Genomic DNA, 25,156 nt, shown 5'->3' with positions numbered 1-25,156 from the left:
ACACTACTCATCAGCCCGATATATGCAAATCTGATATGACTCCACATTAAACAAAGTGTCAAAGGGATTTAAACGAGACAGTTGTAAATGACCTCTGCTGCTGCTAATAATAAATGTCCTCATTGTTTCCTAGTGACGCTCCGCTCACAGTTTATAGCCTGAACATTTCCTTGACATTTAGCTGGCGATCATTCAAAGAGCATTTCTCCAATAAAAAAACAAGCCATGATATAATATACAAGTCAGACTGACCTTGTAAAATCATTATCGCACTATTTATTTATCACATGGGGGTGTTAATGGCTAAATATTTCATTATAATAAAAATCGATAGTTCATATTTAAAGTTAATTACAGCACATTTTGGGGAATCGAACAAACGGTGCAGGCGGCTTTTGTATCTAAGGCTTTGGATAAACTTAACAGGGAGCAGAGGAACAAAAGCATAAAGGTGTTGATATTTCTAAAACATATAACAGCGTTTAACATTTTAGTTGTGACGGTTGCAATTAATTTATACATTATGTTTTGTGTGAATAACATTTTCTAAGAAGCCGTCAGCTGTTTTATATTTCCTTTATTATCATAGAGTGCTTTTAGGTACTTAATGTTCAACAGTGGCCTCATTTGACGCATCTGAAGCTGTGAAACGGGGGGTGAAGAGTCTGGAGAGAACGTAGACTGTGTAAAGAAGTGGACTAAGGGAGTGTGACCCTTAGCGTTTGGTTATAGTGGGGTAAGAATGTTCGTTTCTGGTGTAAGCGTCAAAGAGGACCAAGAGACTGAAGCGTAAAGTCAAAAGGTTTAATGAGTTTCGCTCAGGTAAAGTGAACAATGAAGCAACGGACTCTCAGGAAAGGACAGGAAGACGGCTTTTATAGTGTCTGTCAATGTATGTGTTTGTGCGCCGGGTCGTCTTCTGAAACTTTAGGCAGTGGCTTTGTGTCTTATTGCCCACACATCCTTATAAATTCCCACGCTGCTCTGCATTTGATGTAGTGCTGCACTGTTAGAAAATACCTTACAGGCGCCATATTTGGAATTCTGACCGCGAGTATCATAGCAACCAAAGAGCCAATCTGGAGCGAGGCTGTTGAAGGTAACACTTCTTCCCGCGCTGCTGGTTTAACAAAAAGTGGGACTGTTAATCAGACGACCCCAGTGAAAGAAAATGTTTGATTTGTCTGTTATTAATGTTCATATCTTGATTTATGGACACAATAGTGAAATAAAAACACCAGGATCATGTAGAGCGGGTTAATACGGACATTTTAAGACCAGAATGATGAGCCGGACAGCAGCAGTTTTGGAGAGAGGGGCGACAGTTTTTCAATAGAAAGTGAACTGGAGCCGGAATGCAGCGGCGAGCAGGTTAGCTATGTCCATTTATATATACAGTCTATGGAAGAGAAATACAGATTGTTGGAGCAGGACCTCATGTGTCGTAGGCCAAAGTGCAGCAGAACTCATAAGTATCATAAGTATTTGATCGCAGACTGAGCAGCAGCAGCCGAGGTGGTTTATATCCGACAAAGCCAACCGTTCCTGGCATCTATCGGCCCGGTTTAAGATTAGAGCCGTCCAGAGCTTTGAGTAGTCATGTATTTCAGACCTGAAATCTTTACAATTCTAACAGGCAGCTTTGAAACGAATGAGCCATTAGATTAGAAATTGAACGCCTTTTACCTGCAGTGTGGGTAATGAGGGAGCGAAGACTTATGGCTTTTTACAACTTTTCCTGTTTTCGGACACACGTAACAAGAAATAAATATAAAGTTTCGGTAGAGTGAAATCAGAGGCTAAGGCGGGGAGGCTTAGAGTGGTATAGGCATGGTTTTCCTGATTTCGAATACATGGGTCACAATGGAAGAAAGTAGTTTTGTAGTTTCTGGTAGGTTAAAGTGTACGTCATTGAGAAATTTGTCCTTTTCATCCTTCAATTCTACTGGGGTAACCTGTCAAGAGCAGCGCCCGGGACCCTATATCCAAATTTTTAGCTTAGTTTGGTCAGAATTATCTTAGCTGGAGTTTTACCTTTGTGCATGTTTTACGTTTAAGTTTTTAGCCCGTACTTTATGTCACGGAAAATAAATGCAAATACAAGCCCACTAATGACCAGGAACGTAACAAAGTAAAAGTAGTAAAAAAAAAGTACTGTTCTTGAGTATAAATTCTGGGTATCTGTACTTTACTTAAGTAGGTTTTAAACTGGATACTTTTTACTTTTACTACATTTGAGAGCAGGTATCTGTACTTTCCACACTACTGCATTTTTGAACAGGACTGAAAAGTAAGTAGTAGTATAGTATATAGTAGTATTTATAAGTATTTTTTGTTACTGTTGGAAACCTGATGAAAAGACTGAGTCGTTCATAATTTGAGGAAACAAAAATATAGATTTCAGCACAAATATTTATAAAAATCACTACATTTGAAGCTTTGTAAGATGTGCATAAACTACTTAGTACATTTTTAAACAATTGCTTTAAAACTTTTGCTTACGTAGATTTCATGTGATGCTCTTACTTTTACCCTGAGTATTTTTTGCTCTGGTATCTGTACTTTTACTTAAGTAACATAATTGAGTGTACCACTGCTTATGATGACCCCTTCAGGAATCTACATTAATGAAATTTTCCTCCTAGATGTAAATAAATAAAACCCTTACACACACAAACCACTCAATGCTGTAATAATATAAAGAACCAAAAAGAAAGAACAAAGTATTAATTATTTGTAACTAAACATTCATTGCCGTACTGAAAGACATGATAACGTGTGTATATTTTAACCATCTAATCTTGCTTCTGTCCACAGCCCCTAAAGTCGTCTCCTTCTCTTTCGACGTCGGAAACGGCCCGGTCGAGCTGAACGTCCACTCGGCCACGCCCCTCAACGACGACCAGTGGCATCGCGTGGTCGCCGAGAGAAACGTGAAAGAGGCGGTGCTTCAGCTGGACCAGACGTACAGGGTTTCCCGCTTGGCTCCGACGCAGGGCCACACCAGGCTGGAGCTGTTCAGCCAACTCTACGTGGGTAAGACTGAGGACCGTCCCTTTCACACGCTGCATTCAATTAACCAAACAATTACGAGGTAGAATTACTCTGTACACACATTTGATTGCAATTTGAACATAATAACTGCCTTTTGAATGAGAGACAAACACGGCATAATTAAGGAGCCCCGAAGTCCGTGTCCTCGCAATTAGGGTGAACGGCTAATTAGAAAACTTTGAGTATTCCTACAGTTAGATACAGACATCTATTATTAGGATTGTTTTAAATATAATCTTTAAACCCTACCCACAGTGATTGCCTATTAACTCGGTGTTAATCCAGGACAGCCACGTGCACTGACACAGACTCTTGCTTCGCCGTATTTGATCTGTGTTTTAATGAGCACCTATGCAGACGAAGAGCATGAGATTTGAACTAACTTAATTCACTTCGCGAGGTCATTTTCTCTGAAGAGTTAATACCTTAAACGCCGCAATTATTTTCCACAGATTAAGTCTATAATTGCGCAAAGAGGATTTTAAACTGTCATTTGTGAAGCCGTATCGTATTACTAATCAGACGGGCTTTTTGTACTGGATTGACAATGCACCAATCAGGCAAAATGTTACGACCGAGAAGATTAAATGGCTAAAGTAGGTTATATTTTGGTAGGTGGGTGCTACGTAACTCCGAACATCGAGGGGCGAATTACATTGACGTAGCTAACCCAACAGGAAGTGAGCATGGACGTGCTTCTCTGGCTCCAATTCCCGTTACATTGAAAAACGTCGCTGTCAGGCTCGTCCTTTTGGTCTTAAAATGTCCGTATTAACACACACATTCACACACCAGTGCACACAGACACTGGGGGCGAGGTGGGGTAAGTGTCTTGCGCAACGACACGACGACAGCACTCATCTGTGGAAGCTGGAATCGCACTCCCCAACCTGCGGGTCAGTGAACAAACACTCTACCAACTGAGCTTATGCCGCCCCCTGACCACATGTGTCTGTAGTTAATATTTTTATACTTTCTGGGGGTTTGAACATCTTTTCTGATAAAGAAGTTGAGACACTTTATATCATCACTTGCCACTATTTTCTAAAATTTCAGGGTCGGATTATATCATTTAAAGACATGTCTGATCTTGCAGTGGTACCAAACTGTGAACTGAAGACACTGTTCACAAATAAACACCAATATGAACGCCCTCATAGTCTTTTATACTTTGGTTGTTAACATAGACTGCGTAAAGAAGTGGACTGAGTGAGTGTGACGTCACCCATAATTTGGAGCCAACATCCATATTTGGAAATCAGATTGCAAGTATAATAGCAACCAAAGAACCAATCTGGAGTCTTGACCCGTTCTACATGATCCTGGTGTTTTTATTTTGGTATTGTGTCCGTAAAGTCAAGATATGAACATTAATAACAGACAAATCAGGCGTCTTCTTTCACTAGCGTTAGCAACAGGTTTGATTGACAGTGTTGCTACTCGCCCGTTCCCTGCTAAACCAGCAGCACAGGTGAGAAGGGACGTTACCTTTTAACAGCCTCGCTCCTGATCGGCTCTTTGGTTGATACGAAACTCGCAGTCGGAATTCCAAATATGGCTCCAGATTCGCCCGTATAACTGCTAGCTTTGACGAGTTTCATTTGACTGGAGCCGAACGCTATGGGTGATGTCGCACTCGCTTAGTCCACTTCTTTATACAGTCTATGGATCTACATAACTTAACTATGTGTAAGCAGAGGTGAGGATATGGAAAAAATTGTCCTCAAGTAAGAGTACTATTACTGCAGGATAGTGGAAATGAAAGATAGACTCTAAAAAAAATAAAAAACTACAGAGCGAGTGGCCCGTAACATGATTTAAGTTTTATTTTTGATGTAATTAGACTGACAAAACAATGAATAATCCCATAACTATGCATACATTTTGAATATCTCAAAACGGTGGTTAAAATATAAACTTTTTTGCTTCTGTCATAGATTTTGTCTTATAGATTTACTTTGATACATTGATAGATTGGGAAGAATAACCAAGATTATTGAATATTCTTCCAACATTCTTGTACAATTTATTTTAAAAGTTAAATAAACGTTACATAACATAAAAGATAACAGCAAAGCCATTTCCTGCTAAATTTAATCATATTGTCTAAGAATGGACAGTGGACATTCTTTAGTGCTGAGTCCAAATTGCTAACATGACTTCAACATTGCAGATTATAATCTCATTTAGTCTTCTGTGGTAAACCCAATTTTTAAGATGAAATACTTTTTATGCTTTTAGGGATTTAGGATATAAATAAAATAGCTGAAGCGGCTCACAGACTTCCTCCTATCGCATTAGGAGGAAAAAGTTTCAGACTAGAGGAAATTGCTTCAAATTCCAATCATAACGTCGTGTTTTGTAGCATAATTTCGTAATTTTGCCAATTTGAACCTCGCAACCTTAGCATTTGTTTCAGACTGAACTACCTTTATTTAGTGTGAGGGCTGAGTCGAGTGTCAGTGCTGCTGGATGATGTGAAGGACTTAATGGAGGTCTGATAGCGCTGTCAGCTCATTTACACTCGTGTATTTTGTGTATTTTGTGCGGAGTGAAGGCGGGAGAAGGCTTAGCTTGGCTGTGTGTGTGCGCGTCTCAGAAACAACAACAGTGCAAGTGTCAGAGTGGTGACAAGGACGACTTATATCTGATCTATAATCCCTGAATAATCCACGCCCCGAAAGTACTTGGAAATAAATTACAGTGTGACACGCAATAACTCACCAACTGGAAAAATGGTGGGTGCATTTTGTGTTAACAACAAAGTGTGCATCATTAAGAGCGCGGGCAATATGATCATGAAGCTCTACCTACATTACAAACATTACACCAACGTTATATTTTATGTTTGATTATGAATTTGTTCATTTGGTACGTCAACTTTGTTATTGCACTTCATAAATGATTTGTAACTATAATAACTATGATAACTGGTCACATTTTTATACAGCGCTTTTTCACATTCAAGGCACTCAAAGAAGTTTACATCAAGGAATCACTCACACATTCACACACATTATACACTACTGTACACAGACACTGGGGGTGAGATGGGTTAAGTGTCTTGCCCAAGGACACAATGACAGTATACATCTGTGGGAGTTAGAATTCCACCACAAAAGCGGGATTCGAGCCACCAACCTTGGGGTCGGTCAAATGATGCCTTTAACAGTTTCGACAGAGACATTGTACCTTTAATAAAACTTGGAAGATTATTTTTAGGTCTGTGTCACAATGCAGTGTGATGTTATTCAGGTTATAGAGGTAGAATCTCTTCAGTTTGTGATTAAAAAAATGTTCCTGATCAATTGGGCCACTTTAGGAGGAGGCATGAGGGCCAACAAAAATTGGTCTGAGGGCTGCGTTTGGCCCCTGGGCCGTAGTTTGGACAACCCTGTTTTATATCATTACTTGCCACTATTTTCAAAACTAGATTTCAGAGTTGGATTATATAATTTAAATTCATGTCTGATCTTGCAATGGTACCAAAGTGTAAACTGTTCACAATTAAACCCCAATATGAAGGACTGCCTTGTCTTTTACACTTTTGTTGTTAACATAGACTGTATAAAGAAGTGGATTAAGTGAGTGTGACGTCACCCACAGCGTTCAACTTCAGTCAAACGAAGCTCATCGAGGCTAGAAATTATAGGGACCAATTTGGGCCGACTTCCATATTTGAAATTCCGACTGCAAGTATCAGCAACTAAAGAACCAATTGGGTAATACCCCTTCCCACTTAGCAACGCTGTCAATCAAACCTGTTGCTAACGCTAACAGGAGCGACCTCGGGGAAAGAAGGCGCCTAATTTGTCTGTTATTAATGTTCATATCTTGAGTTACGGACACAACATCGAAATAAAAAAAACAGGATCATGTAGACAGATGTTAATACAAACATTTAAGACCAAAACGACGAGTTTGACAGCAGCAGTTACAGAGAGAGGACAGTTTTCTAATGTAAAATGAATTGGAGCCAGAGTCACGTGGCGGCTAGCGGGTTAGCTATGTCCATTTCTGTTTCTAGAGGAGTTACATTTTCAGTCACCCACAAAAACTAAAGACACCACGTTAAGACCCAAATATAAAATCCACCTTGTAGACAAACCAAACATCTTTTTTGTATGTATTTCTATTACAATCCGCCATCTTGCGCCTCTGTTCCAACTTCCACCTGATTGATATTGATGCAGTTGTTTGAATGCATCACGGTGAGAACAAGGAACAGCGGCACAGAAACCTAACAGGGAATACAACTTTGAATTCGTCTTTGTTTGTAATATTTGACAGTAGAAGAGGCGCAGGGGAAAATAAACTAGCCTTCGAAATTACCTCTTTGAATAACGGCACTTGTAGATTTCATATAACATACTCGGCAGGGGTGTGCAACGGGGAGCGGCGTTTTGGCTTACCTTGTTCCCATAAGAGTGTTTGTATCATCCACTTGTCTATGCCTCAATCAATATGGGTCTTATCAAGCTGGTGATTGCTTTAGTGTTTACTGCACTCTGCCTCATTTGCTCTAATAGCCTTCTTAGTAAATGTTGTACCATCAGTCCTCATGTTGTTAACTTTGCTTCATACATGAATCTTCCATATCATAATGCTTGTAAAATGCACCGTGACTTTGTAATGATTGTTGCAGAGACCTTTTAAAACTTTGCAAACAGATGTATTATAATTTACAGAACGGAGGCGACTGGAGGCAAAGGTAAAGTGGAACATAATGTGATTCCAAAGGGATCGCAAAATATGAAAACTTAAGGGGAGGTTTGCAAATATAAACTTTTTAGATACAGCAGTAAAGTACAGATACCTAAAATGTATACTTCAGTACAGTACTTTAAGCCAATTTTACAGTGGATACTTTTTACTTTTACTTCACTACATTTGAGAGAAGATATCTGTACTTTCTATTCCACTACATTTTTGGACAGGGCTGAAAAGTAAAAGTACTTTTATTATTGTTTGAGACTTGCTGAAAAGGCTGAGGGTTTATTTATAACATGTTCATAGTTTGAGCAAATAAAAATATACAAATAAAAAACTAAAAAAAAGATTCAGTTGTTTCTAGTGAAAAAAATCAGTACAAATATTCTTACTCTTTTTAATCTTTAAGTACATTTTTAATACTTTTACTTAAGTATATTTTTCCATGTGATACCTGTACGTGAGTATTTTGTTTGCTTCGGTATCTGTACTTTTACTTAAGTAACAAAATGAAGTACTTCTTCTACAATTGAACACGTTTATTTATTAAACAAAAGACTAAAATGGAGACGTAGCAGTTTTGATAAAGGCAATATCCAGATTTTTAGGTTTTACTGGACAAATACTACAATAATATTTCTTTTTTTTTTTTACTTTTGTGAAGCTCAAACACAAATTAAGGCTAGAAGTTTGTGTTCCATTCTTTGTAATAGAAAAACTACCTCACATTTTTACTTACCTTTCAAAATGTACTTTTTGTACTTTTTTGTAATAAAGACTTAAAACCAAGCAATTCATCTTTGAAAATACATTATGGTCTATTTCATTTTGCCAACAGTTACCTCCATTCCAAATATTTGATCATTTTGATGACATTTTAAAGGGTCTATATTAGGCCTGTCACTAGAATTACTATATCAACTTATCTTTTAATATATATAAGATGGAACAATATATCATGGGGCTCAATATTTATGGTGTCTGCAGGTTCTTTTGCAGTAATGGGGAGGTTTCGTCTTTAAACGGTGAGATTTGAGTTGTAGAAAGTTTAAAAAGTAACTTCCTGAATGAGTTATTGGTTCTCCTATGCATTTGTTTCCTTTAATGATGATTTTATAGACACAAAGCGGTTTCAATATTATCGTGATATTCAAATCGTGGTATCGTGACAGGCCTAGTCTATAGATTTACCAGCAATGTTTTATGATTTTGCATGGCTTCTCTGTTGTTTACTCACCGCTGCATAACCTTTTGCCTTTTATTTCTGCATGCTTTTGTCTTTGTGGATCAACACCTCTGCATGTTTTGTCGCTCTCAACAGGAAAACCTGCCGCCATCACCTGCAAAGACAGTAGGTAACATTTAATGAGTACAGTGAAAAAGATGCAGACATAAATATCATGCGGTGTGTGTAAACATAACCATGCATAAAACAGAACCCCTACATGTGTTTAGATTCCTATTGTCACACATAAAGTCGTTTTTTTTTTCTTACTTCTCTTATGTGGGGACTGGATGCGTTACTGTTCTTAAACCCGTCACACACCACTGGATAATTTGCCCAATTTAGGACCCAATTTGCTTCTCCCCGACTTCAGGGAGGCGTGACCCGACTTTGGCTCTTTGTGTGCGTTTTTGAATCCGTTTTGCTCCTCATAACCACAAAACATCACCACGGCAACAGACAATAAAATATGGCACCAGGAGCAGACGGATTCACGGACACAGAGGCGCAAGAAGGGGAAAAAGATAGTAGAAATAATTAGGTGACTTTACTACGCACGTTTTGTTGTAAGTTGTAAAGTTAAACTGCAGCGTTTTCTTCCGTATTATCCATTAGAATTTGTCCTCTGCAAAAAATGACGCTCAGTCCACAAAACGGAGCCATTAATCCAGTCTGAAGCATTCTTTAAAAAGCAAAAAGATGACTGTTTACATCCATGCATCAGGGATTAGGGTGAAGCTGTTGCTACAGTAAAAACAACCCTACTTCCTGTGTAGTTTATCACCAGCGTTTTGCACTAAAAGCACTGATCTGAACTACTGTGCCACATTTTATTTTTGCATTTAAAGTAGAAGTGGAATGCTCTGATCTTTGTAACATTTTTAAGTCTTAAAGTGAGTTGTTGACCTGAAACAGCTGACCCCAAAGTATGCTATATTTTCATGGCTCACAACTTTTAGCTTGTGGTGAACGGTCTCTTCACTGCGGTCTTAAGACATCATAACATCGTAAGACTTAAAATCTTCATGTTCTCTTCATCTTTTCTGTGCTCTGAGCTTTTTGTCACACATTTAATAATCATTTAAGACTGAAAAATCCTGTAGTTACAATATACAAATCCATAAATAACCTTACAAATACACTAGAGTTAGATACATACGTGTAGATAAAAGAGAATTGGTAATGCAGTTTTGATAGAAGCGTCCACTCCTCATCAAAAACATACCCAGAGTTGTGTTTTGTTTCATTCACACGTTTAACACACAAAACCTGTGCAAAAATAATGCAGAGTTACTCAAACATGTGTGAACAACATTATAACGGGATAAAACTCTCACAAACCTTTAATACTGATACTTCTTAGAGTGTGAAAGAGAAATACATACCACCAACACACAAGAATTTAGTGCAATCTAACTGCTCAACTGTCTATTAAATGTGGTTCAACTTAAAATAATAATTGTGAGGAATGATCTCAAATTCAGAACCACTTTTCTCCCCGATTTAAATGCAAACTATGTATTTTTTGCAGCTGTATGCATATTCATTCTTTTCATTAGCACCATCCAAAGGTCTCAGGGTCAAATTTAGTGTCATTAACTTTTTGAAAGCTCAGCACTTAACTGGATGTTTTAATTGGTAAATGCAGATGCCCTCTATGTATGTGCAGATGCCCCGTGTGTATGTGCCCCGTGTGTATGTGCCCCGTGTCTATGTGCAAATGCCCCAAGTATATAAACGCACTAATGTGTGAATGTGTAAGGTAATGAATGCTAAATGTTGCTCATTAGCACTTAATTTCAGAGTAACTTACCCTTGGTTCACCGTACGTTTCACACATTTAAATAGATGCTGGTCTGGCTTTCAGTGTGAAGTTAAAGATTAAAGAAAAAATAGCACGTATTACATAGGATCACAATGTAGAACAGATGGTGATAAAGGTTTCTTCTGATGATAATATTTAATGATAATACCTGTATATGGTCCTTAAACTTGGATTTAGTCTGGTAAAGGCTGTTGTCTGTATATGTCACAAACCATTTTAATTAATAGAGTTCTAGATTACTTTTTTGTGGGAAATCTGCCACCTCTTTGTCTTCATTCGTATATATTATTGCTTTTCCCTGTATTGTTCTGCAATATGGCATTAAACGTCTATATCTTGCATTTAGTCAATTACAGGGGTTTGTATTTGTAAAAAAAAAACATTTGAAAAGCATTTTTAAAGTGAGCGGAGTTGCCTCTCCACAGATTATACCAGTAAATAAGCATCATATATTAGTTTAATCTAATAGTTTGGATCGGTTCAGGCAAAACAACGATGTCTCTTTGGAGAATTAGGTGGCGGATCTCCCTAGCTAAAAGGTTATATAGTAAACCTTTAAAGTGGCATTAGTTAAAATGCTGTTAAACTTATCTTGATGTTTGGTAATATTCAGCAATGTTCTAATCTATTTAACATGTTCCATTTGTTTTGTCTCCATATGGTTCTTTATACGTAATGTAAAATTCTCCTAAACTTTTACCCATACTCATTGTGCATGTTTCTGCAGCACGTGTCCATCCCCGTCTCCGCAGACCTCCAGACCGGCTGTCCGTTTAATCACGCTCTTATTTAGACCTAAGTAAACAGGCAGCCCAAACCTCCATCCAATCAGCACGACAAAATAGATTAATTAGGCACTCTACAAAAAGCCTTTATGGGGCCAAGAAGTGGGGAAGCGCTTGATAAAACCTCAGCTGGGTTTCCGTATACACAGTGAAATTATTGGCATGAAAGAAGTGCATATTATCTGCCATATTAAGACCGTGCCCTTAATGCTAAGCTAACAACAAAGGCTGCAACTGCGGAGCTCTTTAAAGAAAGCTATTAGCGTCACATATTGCTGACAAATGAACTGAAATCGACTCTGAAGAACACAATTAAAAGGTTTGAGTAACTAAGATGTTTAATCAGATCGTCCACGGGAATAACTGTATTTGCATCTCGACTCGATGTCCTCGCATCAATATCTATACCTGTGGGGGGGTGTTTATGCCTGTTTATTGCGCTGGTCGTTTAGGCGGGCATTAATCTATTTTACGCCCAGAGTCTGTCCACGTTAATGGGTAGTTAGACTGTAATGGTGCAGGGCCAAAATGACGGCGGAAGCACTTTAGAGGAATGCCGATTGACACCCCAAGGCTACAGCGTAATGCCCATATTGACTCATTACAATCAAGTATAGGCCATGTGCGGCGTCTATCCCCTTATATGTCATTTACACGCGTGCTTGGTCTTCTACCTTACCATACTCTGGTTCATTAAGAGGTGTAATTAGCAGGAAAAAAAGTTTAACAAGTTGAAGGTTGATTCAAGAACAGTGACGCAGTTAGAGCTATTACCGCGCTGTCTTCCTCCAGGCATTAACCAAAAAGATTATAAGTGACAATGACTTTGCTGTCCCCCCCCTGACTTTATCTTATATGACTTTTCCGTCTTGTTCCAGGTGCCGCGGGGGGCCAGAGGGGCTTCCTAGGCTGCATACGGGGGCTTAGGATGAACGGGATCACGCTGGACCTGGAGGACAGGGCAAAGGTCACGCCGGGGGTCAAGCCGGGTTGCCAAGGACACTGCACCAGTTACGGGATGTACTGCCGCAACGGAGGGAAGTGCGTGGAGAAGTACAACGGGTACTTGTGCGACTGCTCCAACACGGCCTACGACGGGCCCTTCTGTACTAAAGGTGAGGTTGGGGCTCGTATTTCAATATTAATACGGTGCATAAAATATACAGGAGAGTTGATAAGATAAAGTAGAGCCAAAATGTGTTATCCAAAGCAAAGATCGAGACTAGAGGTGACAGAGGCTTTTCTGTGGTAGCGCCCAGACTATAGAACAGCGCCCTCTGCCTGTCACATCCTCTCAGTCTTCAAAGGTCCTATATTACGCCACATTGACTCTTTTGAGCTTTAAGCCACGTTATAATGTTGTTACCTCCTCAAAAACATGAGCGTTTTCAAGTTAGCAGCTACGTTTTACCATTTGTTCAATAGACATTTGTAATTCCAGGGTTAAAATTGTACAAATGGTTCTAGTGAAAGTGAATGGAGTTTAAAAACACAATGGAGCACTTCCTCAGAATCAGAAGACTTTTATTGCCATTGTCAGTGAACCCAACTCACAAACTAGGAGCTTTCTTCGGTGATAAAGTGCAACATAAAACACTGAAAAATAATAATACAAACAAGTAGAAATATAGCTATTATAAATACAAATAAAGGTATGCATAAAGTTAAAAGATATGCTTAAAATAATAGTCATAGAGGTATTACCTGAGCTATTCCTGTATTACAACATGACATCATAAGTTGGAAAAGAGGAGTTTTAGAAGAATTCAGCCTAAATATGCAGGGTTTGTGTGTTAAATATCTGTGAATCAAACAAAACACAACTCTAGGTCTGTTTGTGATGAGGAAACAACATTACAGTATAACATAGATCAGAAATGGCCTAATATGGGCCATTTAACGCAGTTTAAGACTAGACTGAAAACCCACCTCTTCTCCCTGGCATGTAATACTAGCTAGACAGGATATCTTGGTGTTTTATTGTTCTTTTCCTGTGTATCGTGTTATCTGTATAATTGTTTTTTGTTTTATGTGAAGCACTGGTGAGCTTAAGTCATTTTAAATGTGCTATATAAGTAAACCAATTGAATATTAGCAGTTAACAGTTGTAGTAGCTTCAGTAGACAAAGAGGCTGTATAGTGGACACTTTGAGGACATTTCACCATTTAAAAGATATAATATTTTGGTTGAAACTGAATTAATCGCTATGGCACAATAATTTTTCATCTCTCTGAAGCCCATGGATAGTAGACAGTAGAGTAGCAATTGTGGTAGTACCAATATACAGTATGTTTGTTCTGTGTAAATACTAATTGTATAAGTACCATAAGGAAATACCTTTAGATAAAATGTATTTAACTCAGCTCGTAACATTATTGTCAGTCTGGAGTGTGTCTTCCTTTCCAGAGTCGCACCATTGTTATTATTTTGTCCACTCTGTGAAGCTTGAGTCGCTCGACGCTGTATTTTCTGCACACATTTTCCAATCAAATTAGTGAGCGCGTTTCTCAGACTTTTGGTGAGAAATATGAAATGGATTTTCCGATTCAGCAGTCTACCACTAGATTAGTTTAAAGTGACATTTGTTTTTACCTGTCGAGGCTTTTCGTCGACAGTCTTAAGCTTAAAGGGTCTATATTACGCTGTTTTCTTATCTGTGTTAAAATGTTTCCTCATCACAAAAAGACGTGGAGTTGTGTTTTGTTTCATTTATACATTTAACACACAAACGCTGCATATTTAGGCTGAGTTCTTCCCTCAAACGGAAAACACTCTGTTCCACTTTGTGATGTCATTTGGTAATACAAAAAGTGACTTAAATCTGATAAGAATCCATTTTCCGTAATATAGGACCGTTAAAATCCTATCGCAGACAAATATAGTCAGAGCGTTTCACTGTTATTCCTTTACAAGTATTTTTGTGCCCGAGTTCTGTGATTGTCCTCACTTCCTCTTCAGTTCAGTGGGCAGCGTTAAAAGTGTTTGGGCTTATGATAAAAGACATCGATTGGGTTTGATTTTGTGCTTACCCACCGATTCTGCCTGACTGTAGAGGACACCTGCTGAATACTAAAACTGGTGATACTCTGTGGACTGTAAACTGAGATCAGACTGGGACAAACAACAGGAAGTGCCCCGACAACAAGCAGGACAGACTAGAATAAGCCTGTTATAAGTGCTATTTGTAAAGAATAACACTCAAGTAAAAGTCATCAATATGTATTTCAGTGGTGGAAGAAGTAATCAGTTTTGTTACTTAAGAAAAAGTACAGATATTGGAGCAAAAAAAAAAAAAAAATGAAGTAAAAGTTTAAAAATGAGTAAAAGACATATTTTGCACAGAGTTTGAGATTTAATAAAGCTTCAAATGTAGTGATTTTGATAAAGATTTGTACTGAGTTTTGTTCAACAGAAACAATTGAATTTTTTTTCTAGCTGTTTTTGTTTTGCTCAAACTATGAACGTGCTAAAAATAAACCTTCAATCTTTTCAGCAGGTCTCATGCAATAATAGAAATACTTTTACCTTTCAGTCCTGTTCAGAAATGGAGTGGGGTAGAAAGTGCAAGTACCTGCTCTCAAATGTAGTGAAGTAAAAGTAAAAATGTCAAAAATGTGCTTAAAGATACTTACTTTTTTACTTAAGTACAGTACACTACTACTTTCACTTTGGTGCATTCTGCCACTGATTTCCTTCAATAAGTACATATAGTTTGTTGTTACTGAGGTATTTTGTGTTAGAATATGTAGTAACAAACTTTTTTTAAGTAGCCAACTGGACTTAAAGGGCCACTGTGTAACTTTTCTGTCAGATGGTCTTGCTTGTCTCAATGGAAATGATTTTGCCTTCCCTGGACTGTTCCAACTTGCATTTTTACTGTGAGTGTCTCCAAATACTTGTAACTTAACATCTGCTTGTCCCTATGGAGATAGATTAGATTAATGTCATACTGTGGAATATTTAAATGCATCTTCGAGAGTTGACGCCCATTTGATTCTTTAGAAAATGTTATTTCCTGTTAAAGACACCTGGATGAATCGGTAATGACATAAACATATAAGATCTATTTTTCTACCTCTAAAACTCCGATTACAAAACAAAATATTAGTGATATTATTTTGAACTTGAACGATGCTCCTCTTCAGTCAGAACTACACAACAAGACATTTCACTTGTTTATTTCTTCAGGATTCATTAGACGATGAGTTAAACCTGTTCTTTCCAGAAACAGGTTTGGGGTAACGCTCTGTGGGTGTGTGACTCTTTGCTCTTTCGCAGTACGAGAGCTGAACTGCGAAACGTGAATTCATTTCTTTCCTAGAGCAGAGTGCAGCTTTTCCGGGCGTTCGTGGCAGGAGGGTGACAGTCTGACAGAGCGGGGCCCTGGATCAGCCTGTTTGTGTGGAGGTGGTGGATGTAATGAGCTACTTAAAACACACAAATATCTCGTTTAAATGCAGTCACAGCTGATCAGGGAGTGTAGGATTCACAATCAGAGGTTAGAAACACTGTGGTATTGTTTTGTATGTGTCAGTGCAGCTGCAGCACAGGGACAAGTGGAATATGACGTCAAATTAATGAAAGATGGCGAAATTCAAATAATAATATCGCTACTGCTACTATTACTACTACCGCAAATACTTCTAATGCTATTATTACTGCTACTGCATTTTGGTTTTGGGTTTAAATGTAAACGATGCACTCACGTTTAGACACACAAAGATCTGACTTTGTGATTTAAAGTTGATCTATTCTGTAAAATCGACTGTTCAGAGCTTTTATCTGTGTTATAGTTGTTAAAAATTCTCACTTGCGCTCTCTCGAAGTTGTATTTGTAGTGATTCGTGCATGTTTGAGCAATGTTTAATCACTTATTTTCAAGGTGCCATTTTGTTTTCACCACCGCTGGCACACGCCCACTGCGATGTACCCACAGTTCTGCAGTTTTATTGTGTTAATTAGTGATACGTGTAGGTTTTAGGAGCGTTGTGTCGTCATTGCATTGGCACAACTGAAAAAAAATCGTCTGTTCGCTGGTGTGATCTGTAGATATCCAAACACGTGTGGCTCTTTGTTGTGGCAACGTTTACAGCGACATCAGCTCACATTGGGCATCACCGTTTTCTAACCCACCGTTTTCTAACCTTGCTTCTTTTATTAAGTCGTTTTAGATGAATATTGTGTTTTTAAATGTCCAAATTATAACGTAATGACCCATAGTTGTCACAGATTATAGCTCTATAGCAAACTACAACTGGTATCTTCAGATGTTGGTGCATATACGAATCTTTTTACAAGTTTATACAATTTAAGTCATGTTTATATAGTAATAATAATAGTACTGTATTTGATTTATTCAGCACATGGACACTCAAAATGGTAAACTATTTCTATAACCACAGCTGCTTCGTTAACCACCAGTAATCATTCATGCGCACGTCACATTCATACAACAGCACACACTGGTCCCAAACAGGAATCGAACCTCCAACCATGGGATAGTTATGTTGTTTGTTTTTAGTTGTGATGAAAGAATCACTTTTTTAGAATAAGAAGCAGTGATAATAATAATATTGAACAAGGTGAAAGTGGAGCATTACCTTCCTATTCCTTTTGAATAATGGTAAAGGTTAACAGGTTAAAGCAGGTCTGTTATGCAAAATTGACGTTTTAGAGCTTTTAACCTCACCATTTACTCTCTTGAAGTTGTATTTGGACTGATTTGTGCAATGTTTGATCAATTTTTTATCAATTTTTTTTATTTTTAAGACGCCATATTGATGGTCAATTCTTGTTTTCACCCCCTACTGTGACGTACGTACTTAGTTCTGTAGTTTTATTTTCTTAATCAGTGACAAACACAGGATTTGGCAGCGTTGCGTAGTCATTTTGACACAAATGTTTTAAAATCCTTTGCTCACAAGTGTAATATGCAGTTATCCGTTAGAGGAGCCGACTTTTTGTTGTGATGACGTTTACGGCGACGTCAGCTCCCATTGGGCACCGCAGTTTTGTAACGTGGAAGTCGTATTAAGTCGTTTTAGATTAATATTTCAGTTTTAAATGTACAAATGTTATCATAATGACCCACGAGTGTCACAGGTTATAGCGATGAAGCAAACACAAGCACAATATGTCTGGTTTCGGGGTTTTTTGGGGGATCAGGATTTGGTTGTTTAACTTTGCTACTCTCATATTCTGATTCTTGTTTTTTGTGTACATGGTAGACTACATTTACACTTACTCTATTCACCCTTTTTCTTCTGAACCATTGTTTTTACTGTACTGAAGTCACTTAATCTCGTTCCTCTGCAGCGCTTCATGAAGACGCCATTTGTTTACGTGTCTGGATAACCTCTGCCTCACTCTCATATTAATGCTTTCATTACGATTTTAGCCATGTTTCTTCTCTCTGTCCCTGTTGCCCTCCTCAAAATCACATCTTTTCTATGTTTAATCTCTTCTTGTCCTCTCGTCCTCCCAGTGAGTGAAAAATGCATGAACCCACTATAACAGCCCCTTGCATTTCCATTGTATCCATATTTACCCACAGCTCAGGGGATGCCTCAGTTTTATTATTACACTGTCTTTCTTCTGCCCTCTAGGGTCACGTGCAAGTGCTCCTGCATTTAGAAACGCTCACAGCTCACACCTGTTGGAGCTGTTTGCAAGAATTCACAACTTCACAATCTTTCACGAGCCAAAATAAAAACTCCAAAGCTCCGCGCGAGCCTCGGAGCAGATTTTCTCATTGATTCTTTTGGCTTCTAGACGCGAGCGTGTGTGCGGCTGTGAAACGCTGGGCTTGTTTTCGCAGTAGGAGAGGAAAAAGGCTGAAAAGGGCAAATGTGCAGTCCTCAGTTTGAATAGGTCCAAAACAAAGAGGCTATGGTAAAGAACAGAAGTAGAGATCAGCTTTGTGACGGCTGGAAAGGTTTCGTGAGGAGAGCGGAAACGATGGCGTCAGTGGTCTTGATTTAGCGGCAATGACTGTTATTTATGCTCTCTAAGTTTGACTCTTATTGTTGTCGTCTTTAGAAGGCTCAAGGGAGATTTGACGCAGTTTTCCTCCAACTAGCAAGACGAGAACAGCGCCATCTGCGGTACAGTTTCTTTGAGGAGTGTGATAACATCTTAAACTAACAAAATGATTATGTTTATTTGGCGACAGTAGCTCATTTGCCGGTTCGAATCCTACACTCGACGTAATCATCATTGGTTGAGCGGTCAGGTCCATTGAACTGCAAGTTGGCGGTGCGATTCCAGCTCCCACAGCTGAATGCTGTTGTTGTGTCCTTGGGCAAGACACTTGAATGGATGACTGGTTCCTTGGTGTGAAGCGTTTTGAGTGCCTTGAAAGTGAAAACCATTTACAATTAAAATACAATTACTGTATTTTCCAGACTATATGTTGCTCTAGAGTATAAGTTGCACCAAAGCAAAGCAAAAAAAATGCATAATAATGAAGAAAAAAACATGTATAAGTCGCACTGGACTATAAATCCAAGACCAAGAACAGAATTTTATCTTTAAAGGCAAGTTATAATAGCAGTACAGCATGCTAGCTTATCATATTTATATTTATTCAGCCACATGAAGCTTAGACAGAACTGAACACGTGTCTGGTTTGTTAACGTAAGATATTAACAGTTAATCAGATAAATAAAGCTTAAAAAACAAGTTTACTCTGGATCTCACTCCAATTCAGTAATTCCATTAAATTCTTCATCCTCGGTGTCACTTCTGAACATCTCCACCTGCTCCAGAGGAAGATGACGCACCGTTTACTCTTTATATATTTTAATAATTTCTTAAGACAAATAAGGTATAAATATAGAGAGTATGTATGTATAAACAGTAACAGTAAGTAGTTGTGTGTAGCTGTAGTTGTGTGTACTCGCCTGTTGTAGAATCCCTTGTGCGTTATAATGGATCAGGTTAGCACTGGCGTCGCTGCGTTTTCACACACAACCTTGGACTCTCCACTTTGTCTGAGTATTTATTCCAATTTCATGGACATTCTGTTTTGTCTCCCTGTAACTGGAAAGTGTGCGCGTTTGGATACAGACGAAGGGCTTAAGAGAGGAGCGGAAATGGGGCCCGTGCCATTTAACACTTGATTAGGGGATTGAATAAGCCTCCGGGACGGACAGGGATATCATTAGTTTTGTTAACGTGATAAACTAGAGCGGCTTTTACACACACCAGAATGTGGGTTGTTTAAAGTGCCCATGTTAACGCTCTTTTTATCTGTTGTGTTATTTCCTCATCACAAACAGGCCTGTAGTTGTGTTCTGTTTTATCCGCACATGTTTAACACACAAATCATACATGTTTAAGCTGAGTTCTTCTGTCAAAACACTCCGTTCCACCTTGTGATGTCATGTGGTAATACAGGAAGTGCTCCAATGTGTTTTTAAACTCCACACACCTTCACTAGAATCATTTGGATCATTTCAGCCCTTGAATTGCCAATCTCTACTAAACTAAAGGTAAAAAGTAGCTGTTTACTTGAAAATTACCACTACGTGACATCACAAAGTAGAACAGAGCATTTGACCTTTGGAGATGCAAACAGCTCAGGATTACTCAAACATGTGCGACTGAAACAAAGCACAACTCAAGGCATGTTCTTGAGAAGCTAATGACATTATAACACGGCTTAAAACTCACAAAAGTCAATTTCGTGTAAAAAAGGACCTTTAAATAAACATCTTTCCCGATCTTTTTTAAATTGACAGCCCGTGAAAAGTGTCTACGCCGAGTCTGTACTGAAACGTGTCCTCGTGTCCTAGTCAGGTTGGATACATTTACTGCACAGACATGCATAAATGAAAGAAAACACAACTCTGGCAATGTTTTTGAGTAGATAACAGCATCGTAACATGTCTCAGAGCTCACAAGAGTCAGTTTTGCGTATTACAGGACCTTTAAGTCGCTCATGAGCATGTTTCCTATGGGTTATGTTAATTCTTCTATACCTCTGCTGCCTATCCCTTTAAGCCTCTATATGCGCCGGTATTGATTCACTTCTCATTCCTGTATACGTGATATGGTTTAGCAGCCCAAGGCATCGAGCAATAACTTGTGGTCAATGGGGCATCTCATTATGTTTTGGTGCTGTTTAGGGTGCATCGTTTTCAATAAACTGTATATTTGTGCTTTTCCATAGATCAGGCCTATTCATGTAGCCCACAGCAAACAGAGAAGAAAAGTGACGTTATAAAACACTATTTATAAGCGTGAAGAAGTGTAACACCTGGTGCGATGCTCATACAATCGCTAGGACATTTGTATTTAAAGAAATAACAGTGTAGTAGAGAACTGGTGTATATATAATCTAATGATTCTCCCTTTCACTGCAGCTGATTTGAAGCCATTTGAATGATAAACGGTCACACTTTTATATAGTATTTTTACCCGTTCAAGTCACTCAAAGCGCTTTACATCAAGGAACCGCTCACCTATTCACAAACACATTCATACAGCAGTGTACGCAGACACTAGCGGCGAGGTGCTAACTGAGATGCTGCAACGTCGTCGACATGTTTCCACACTGTCTCACCTTAAACATTTTTATATAAAGTTGAGAATTGTTCAATTAATATGTAGAATAAAAACCCTATGGAAAGATAATTTGATGTGGCAGCACTTTACAGGAAACAAACACGAAGAAGTGATAATTGAACTTTGTTACAGATTACTTACATTATGACAGTTACAGAGCTGTGTGTGTGTGTGTGTGTGTGTGTCTAGTGCCTATTTTTACCCTATATTCCCATTTCTATCCTATATTTTCATGCATGCGTTATATTTGTTACATTGTCTTTTAAAACTGCGCTGTGTAAGGGTCCACCACCATTGCTTTCCTTCATGCAGATGTTATTCAGGGCAGATCTGTGGAACGGCAAGCCCACTCTCAGACACAATGGAACTTTATGAATACAACAGATACTATAAAACATCCCAGGTTAAGTAAGAACATCTCCATGGAGACAAGCATGGAGCGTACCCTCCCACATTTTTTTTGTTATTTTTCATTTATCTTTCCTTAATACAAATACAAAAAAAGAAGTATTTAAGTCCATTTAGAACATTAAAACAGGTGCAGGTCTGATTATAAGTGTTTGCTGCAGGATTATTACCGTAAATTTCGGATTATAAGCCGCTACTTTTTTTCCACGCTTTGAACCCTGCGGCTTTTACAGCAGTGCGGCTTATATATGGAATTTTACTGGATAACGACCCCTGGGGGGCGCTCTCTAGCTGTAAACGTAAAAGTGAGACAGACGTGGGGAAAGATTCTGCTCTGAAGAATTCACTAGTTTTGATTTTGAACGATCATTTTGCGCATCATGAAATGGATATGATGCAGTTTTTAAGATAAAGAAACAGAAAGGAAACAGAGCAGGGGTCGGCCTTTAACACGCACGCAAAGAGCCATTTGGACCCACTTTCCACATAAAATAAAACACTGGGAGCCGCAAATACTTTTTGACATCTAAAATGAAGATAACACTGTATAATAACAATAATGTAACGGAATAATGTAGGTTTTACTTTCACGGACAAGCCTTCTACACGTGGCAGATAAATATGGCAAAAACAACTTAAGTGCATTAAAAAAATACAACTCACCAAACCGCTGCATCATGCATCGCGCTGATTATGTGATTATGTCTACTCTACTCCGCAGTTTCTTTAAAAAAACAACAACAAAAAAACTCGTAGCGTATCGTTTAATCCCAGGTGCTTATTCTCCATGTGCCAAAGCAGTTTTGAAGGTTTCATTGCCTTATTTGCTTTTCCCGTATGTTACGCAGAGCGGACTCTGTGCGTGAGAGTCACCTGCAGCGACAAACCCAGATTTTAAGTAGGCATTGTCTGTTAAATTTATCTTTCTTTTTCTTGGAGGTCGTAGTCTCTTCTTCTGGCTCCTCAGTTGTCCTTTTCCCCTTTGTTAAAAAGATCTCCAAAGACTTTTGTTTTGGCTCATTTTCACTCGCTTGTGGCTCTACTTTAATGCGTCGTGTCTGATGTGTTAAACGTGATACGTCACCGCGGAGACAAGAGCAGATAATATACTTGCTACTACATCAAATAGATTTCTGTGGCGATTTCCAGCAGGATTTTCATGATACATCTACGGACGAGCTTATTAGTGTGTCATTAGGGACGGGCCAAAGTTGCTCCTGACCCCTGTGCGCACAACGTCTCAAAATCAGGGCTCTTTACGCAGGACTGAGCTGTGTCTGTGTTAGTTCCCAAGCCACGCAGAGCCGCAGTATGAGGCGGAAAGAGGCGCATGCGGCTCCGGAGCCGCGAGTTGCCGACCCCTGAAATAGAGCCACTGCACGTAAGCTCGACATCAATGAATCCAACTTGGTCAATGTAAAAAGACGACAAAAGTTTTCAGAGGAAATAAAAGCAGATTTTCCGTGTTGGTGCAGCTTTATTTTCTAAACCTGCAGATGTGTTCATCCCGTGTTGTTGTCGTGTTGGTGCCAATTTTCAGGCACAGTTTAAAAAAAAGCGTGTCGGTGCAGCGTCTTTCTGTGTAAATATCTCATGTTACAATATGAAAACCTGCGGCTTTTATTCAGGTGCGGCTTATATATGTACAAAATTGATTTTCTCTTCAAATTTAGCTGGTGCGGCTTATATCAAGGTGCGCTCTGTAGTCCGAAATTTACGGTAAATTGCATTCGTGGCACCAGTGTATCCAGTTTTGCAAAGAAGTTACGTAACAAACACTTTTATTGGCTGATTGTGTTTTTCCTTTCTCGTCCAGACATTGGTGGGTTCTTCGAGGCGGGCACTCTGGTGAGGTACAGCTTGTCCCCCGAGCCGGTCTTGACCAGCAGAGAGTCCCGGCTGCAGTCGCATCAGCTCTGGCCTCAGGAGGTGAACCTGACCAGGGAGGAGGTCACCCTGAGCTTCAGCACCTCCAACTCCCCCGCGGTGCTGCTCTACGTCAGCGCCAAGACTCACGACTACCTGGCCCTGCTGCTCCGACACAACGGTGAGAGACGGCAAAAATCTAAACTTTAAAGGTCCTATATTACGCTAAATTGACTCTTGTGAGCTTTAAGTCATGTTATAATGTTGTTACCTCCTCAAAAACATGCCTGGAGTTGTGTTTTGTTTCATTCACACATGTTTGAGTTACACTTTATTATTAGTTTTTCGACATCTCCAGTGTTTGAGAGAAGAACTCAGCCTAAACATGCAGGATTTGTGTGTTAAACATGTGTGAATGAAACAAAACACAACTCCAGGTATGTTTTTTCACGAGGAAACAACTATAGAACATGGATCACAAAATAGCGTAAGTGATCGGATTATTAATGTGAGTAATCTGATTTCTTTCGGATGGTTCACACCTCTGCAGAGTTTGAAATTCAGCAAAAAAAGTGAAAATTCAGCAAAAAAGGTGCCAAGTTATGTGGCATAGACAAAAATGTATTAAAAAATGTACCATTATTTTAAAATTACTTGTACAAAACTGTCTTTAAAATGCAATAGTTAGTCAAAAAATCCCTTGATTCACGCATTTTCTAAACCACTGTATGATGTGTTCTGATTTTTCTATGTTTTATTCATATTATTCTGTTATTTGGCTATTTAATTTCTTGACAACTCACAAACCACGTCCACTTCCCTTCATCTCCGCTCCAAACCTGAGTACATAAATGGGTTGTGAGAGACGACAAAATTAAGATTCAAATCGACGCTCACTCTGACTCAGATTCACTGTGGCAGCTCAGAGGCTAAAACCAAAGATAACGTGATGTAATAACTCCTTGTGAGGTGGACATCATCATTTATTAATCCTGTTTGGAGTTGGTGCCTTTTATGTGTGCTGCATAATTCATTCATTTTCATGTTTTGTGTTTTAGGCTCGCTCCAGGTGCGCTACAACCTGGGCGGTCTGAGGGAGCCGTTCGCCATCGACGTGGACCAGCGCAACTTGGCCAACGGGCAGCCCCACAACATCAACATGTCCCGAGTGAACCGGAGCATTAGCATACAGGTGTGCAGCTGTCTCACACACACACAGAAACACACACACACAGAAACACCTGAAGAAGACGTGTTTTGCTTTTTTTTGCTTTATTCAGTTTTAAAGGGCCGTATTACTCTATTTTCTGATCTATGTTATAATGTTTCCTCATCACAAACACATCTGGAGTTGTGTTTTGTTTCATTCGCACATGTTTAACTCAGAAATGCTGCAAATTTAGTTCTTCTCTCAAACAAAGAAAGCTCTGTTCCACCTTGTGATGTCATGAGGTAATACAGGAAGTGCTCCACTGTGTTTTTAAACTTCATACAGCTTCATCAGAATCATTTGGATGATTTCAACCCTGGAACTGCCCATCTCTACTGAAGAAAAGGTAAACGGTAGATGTTAACTTGAAAACTTCCACTTCATGACATCACAAGGTGGAACAGAGCATTTTGAGCTTTGGAGATGTAGACAGACTAATAATAAAGTTGCTCAAACATGTGTGAATGAAACAAAACACAACTCTAGGTATGTTTTTGAGGAGGTA

General features: G+C 38.9%; 2 protein-coding genes across 2 annotated transcripts in view; one reads left to right on the top strand and one right to left on the bottom strand.

Annotated features, from left to right (window-relative positions):
- LOC117388392 (lipocalin-like) overlaps nt 1-25,156 on the bottom strand; it is a 114,531-nt gene that overhangs the window by 53,486 nt on the left and 35,889 nt on the right. The gene's annotated exons all lie outside the window — the stretch shown is intronic.
- cntnap2a (contactin associated protein 2a) overlaps nt 1-25,156 on the top strand; it is a 488,742-nt gene that overhangs the window by 430,646 nt on the left and 32,940 nt on the right. The window contains exons 19-22 of the mRNA XM_033985829.2: nt 2,818-3,036; nt 12,478-12,714; nt 23,392-23,622; nt 24,500-24,633. Coding sequence (XP_033841720.1) covers nt 2,818-3,036; nt 12,478-12,714; nt 23,392-23,622; nt 24,500-24,633 — 821 coding nt within the window. The remainder of the gene's footprint in view (nt 1-2,817; nt 3,037-12,477; nt 12,715-23,391; nt 23,623-24,499; nt 24,634-25,156) is intronic.

This window comes from Periophthalmus magnuspinnatus, chromosome 20, assembly GCF_009829125.3.
Source record: "Periophthalmus magnuspinnatus isolate fPerMag1 chromosome 20, fPerMag1.2.pri, whole genome shotgun sequence".
Classification (NCBI taxonomy): Eukaryota; Metazoa; Chordata; class Actinopteri; order Gobiiformes; family Gobiidae; genus Periophthalmus; species Periophthalmus magnuspinnatus.
This window is presented reverse-complemented; position numbering and strand designations above follow the sequence as displayed.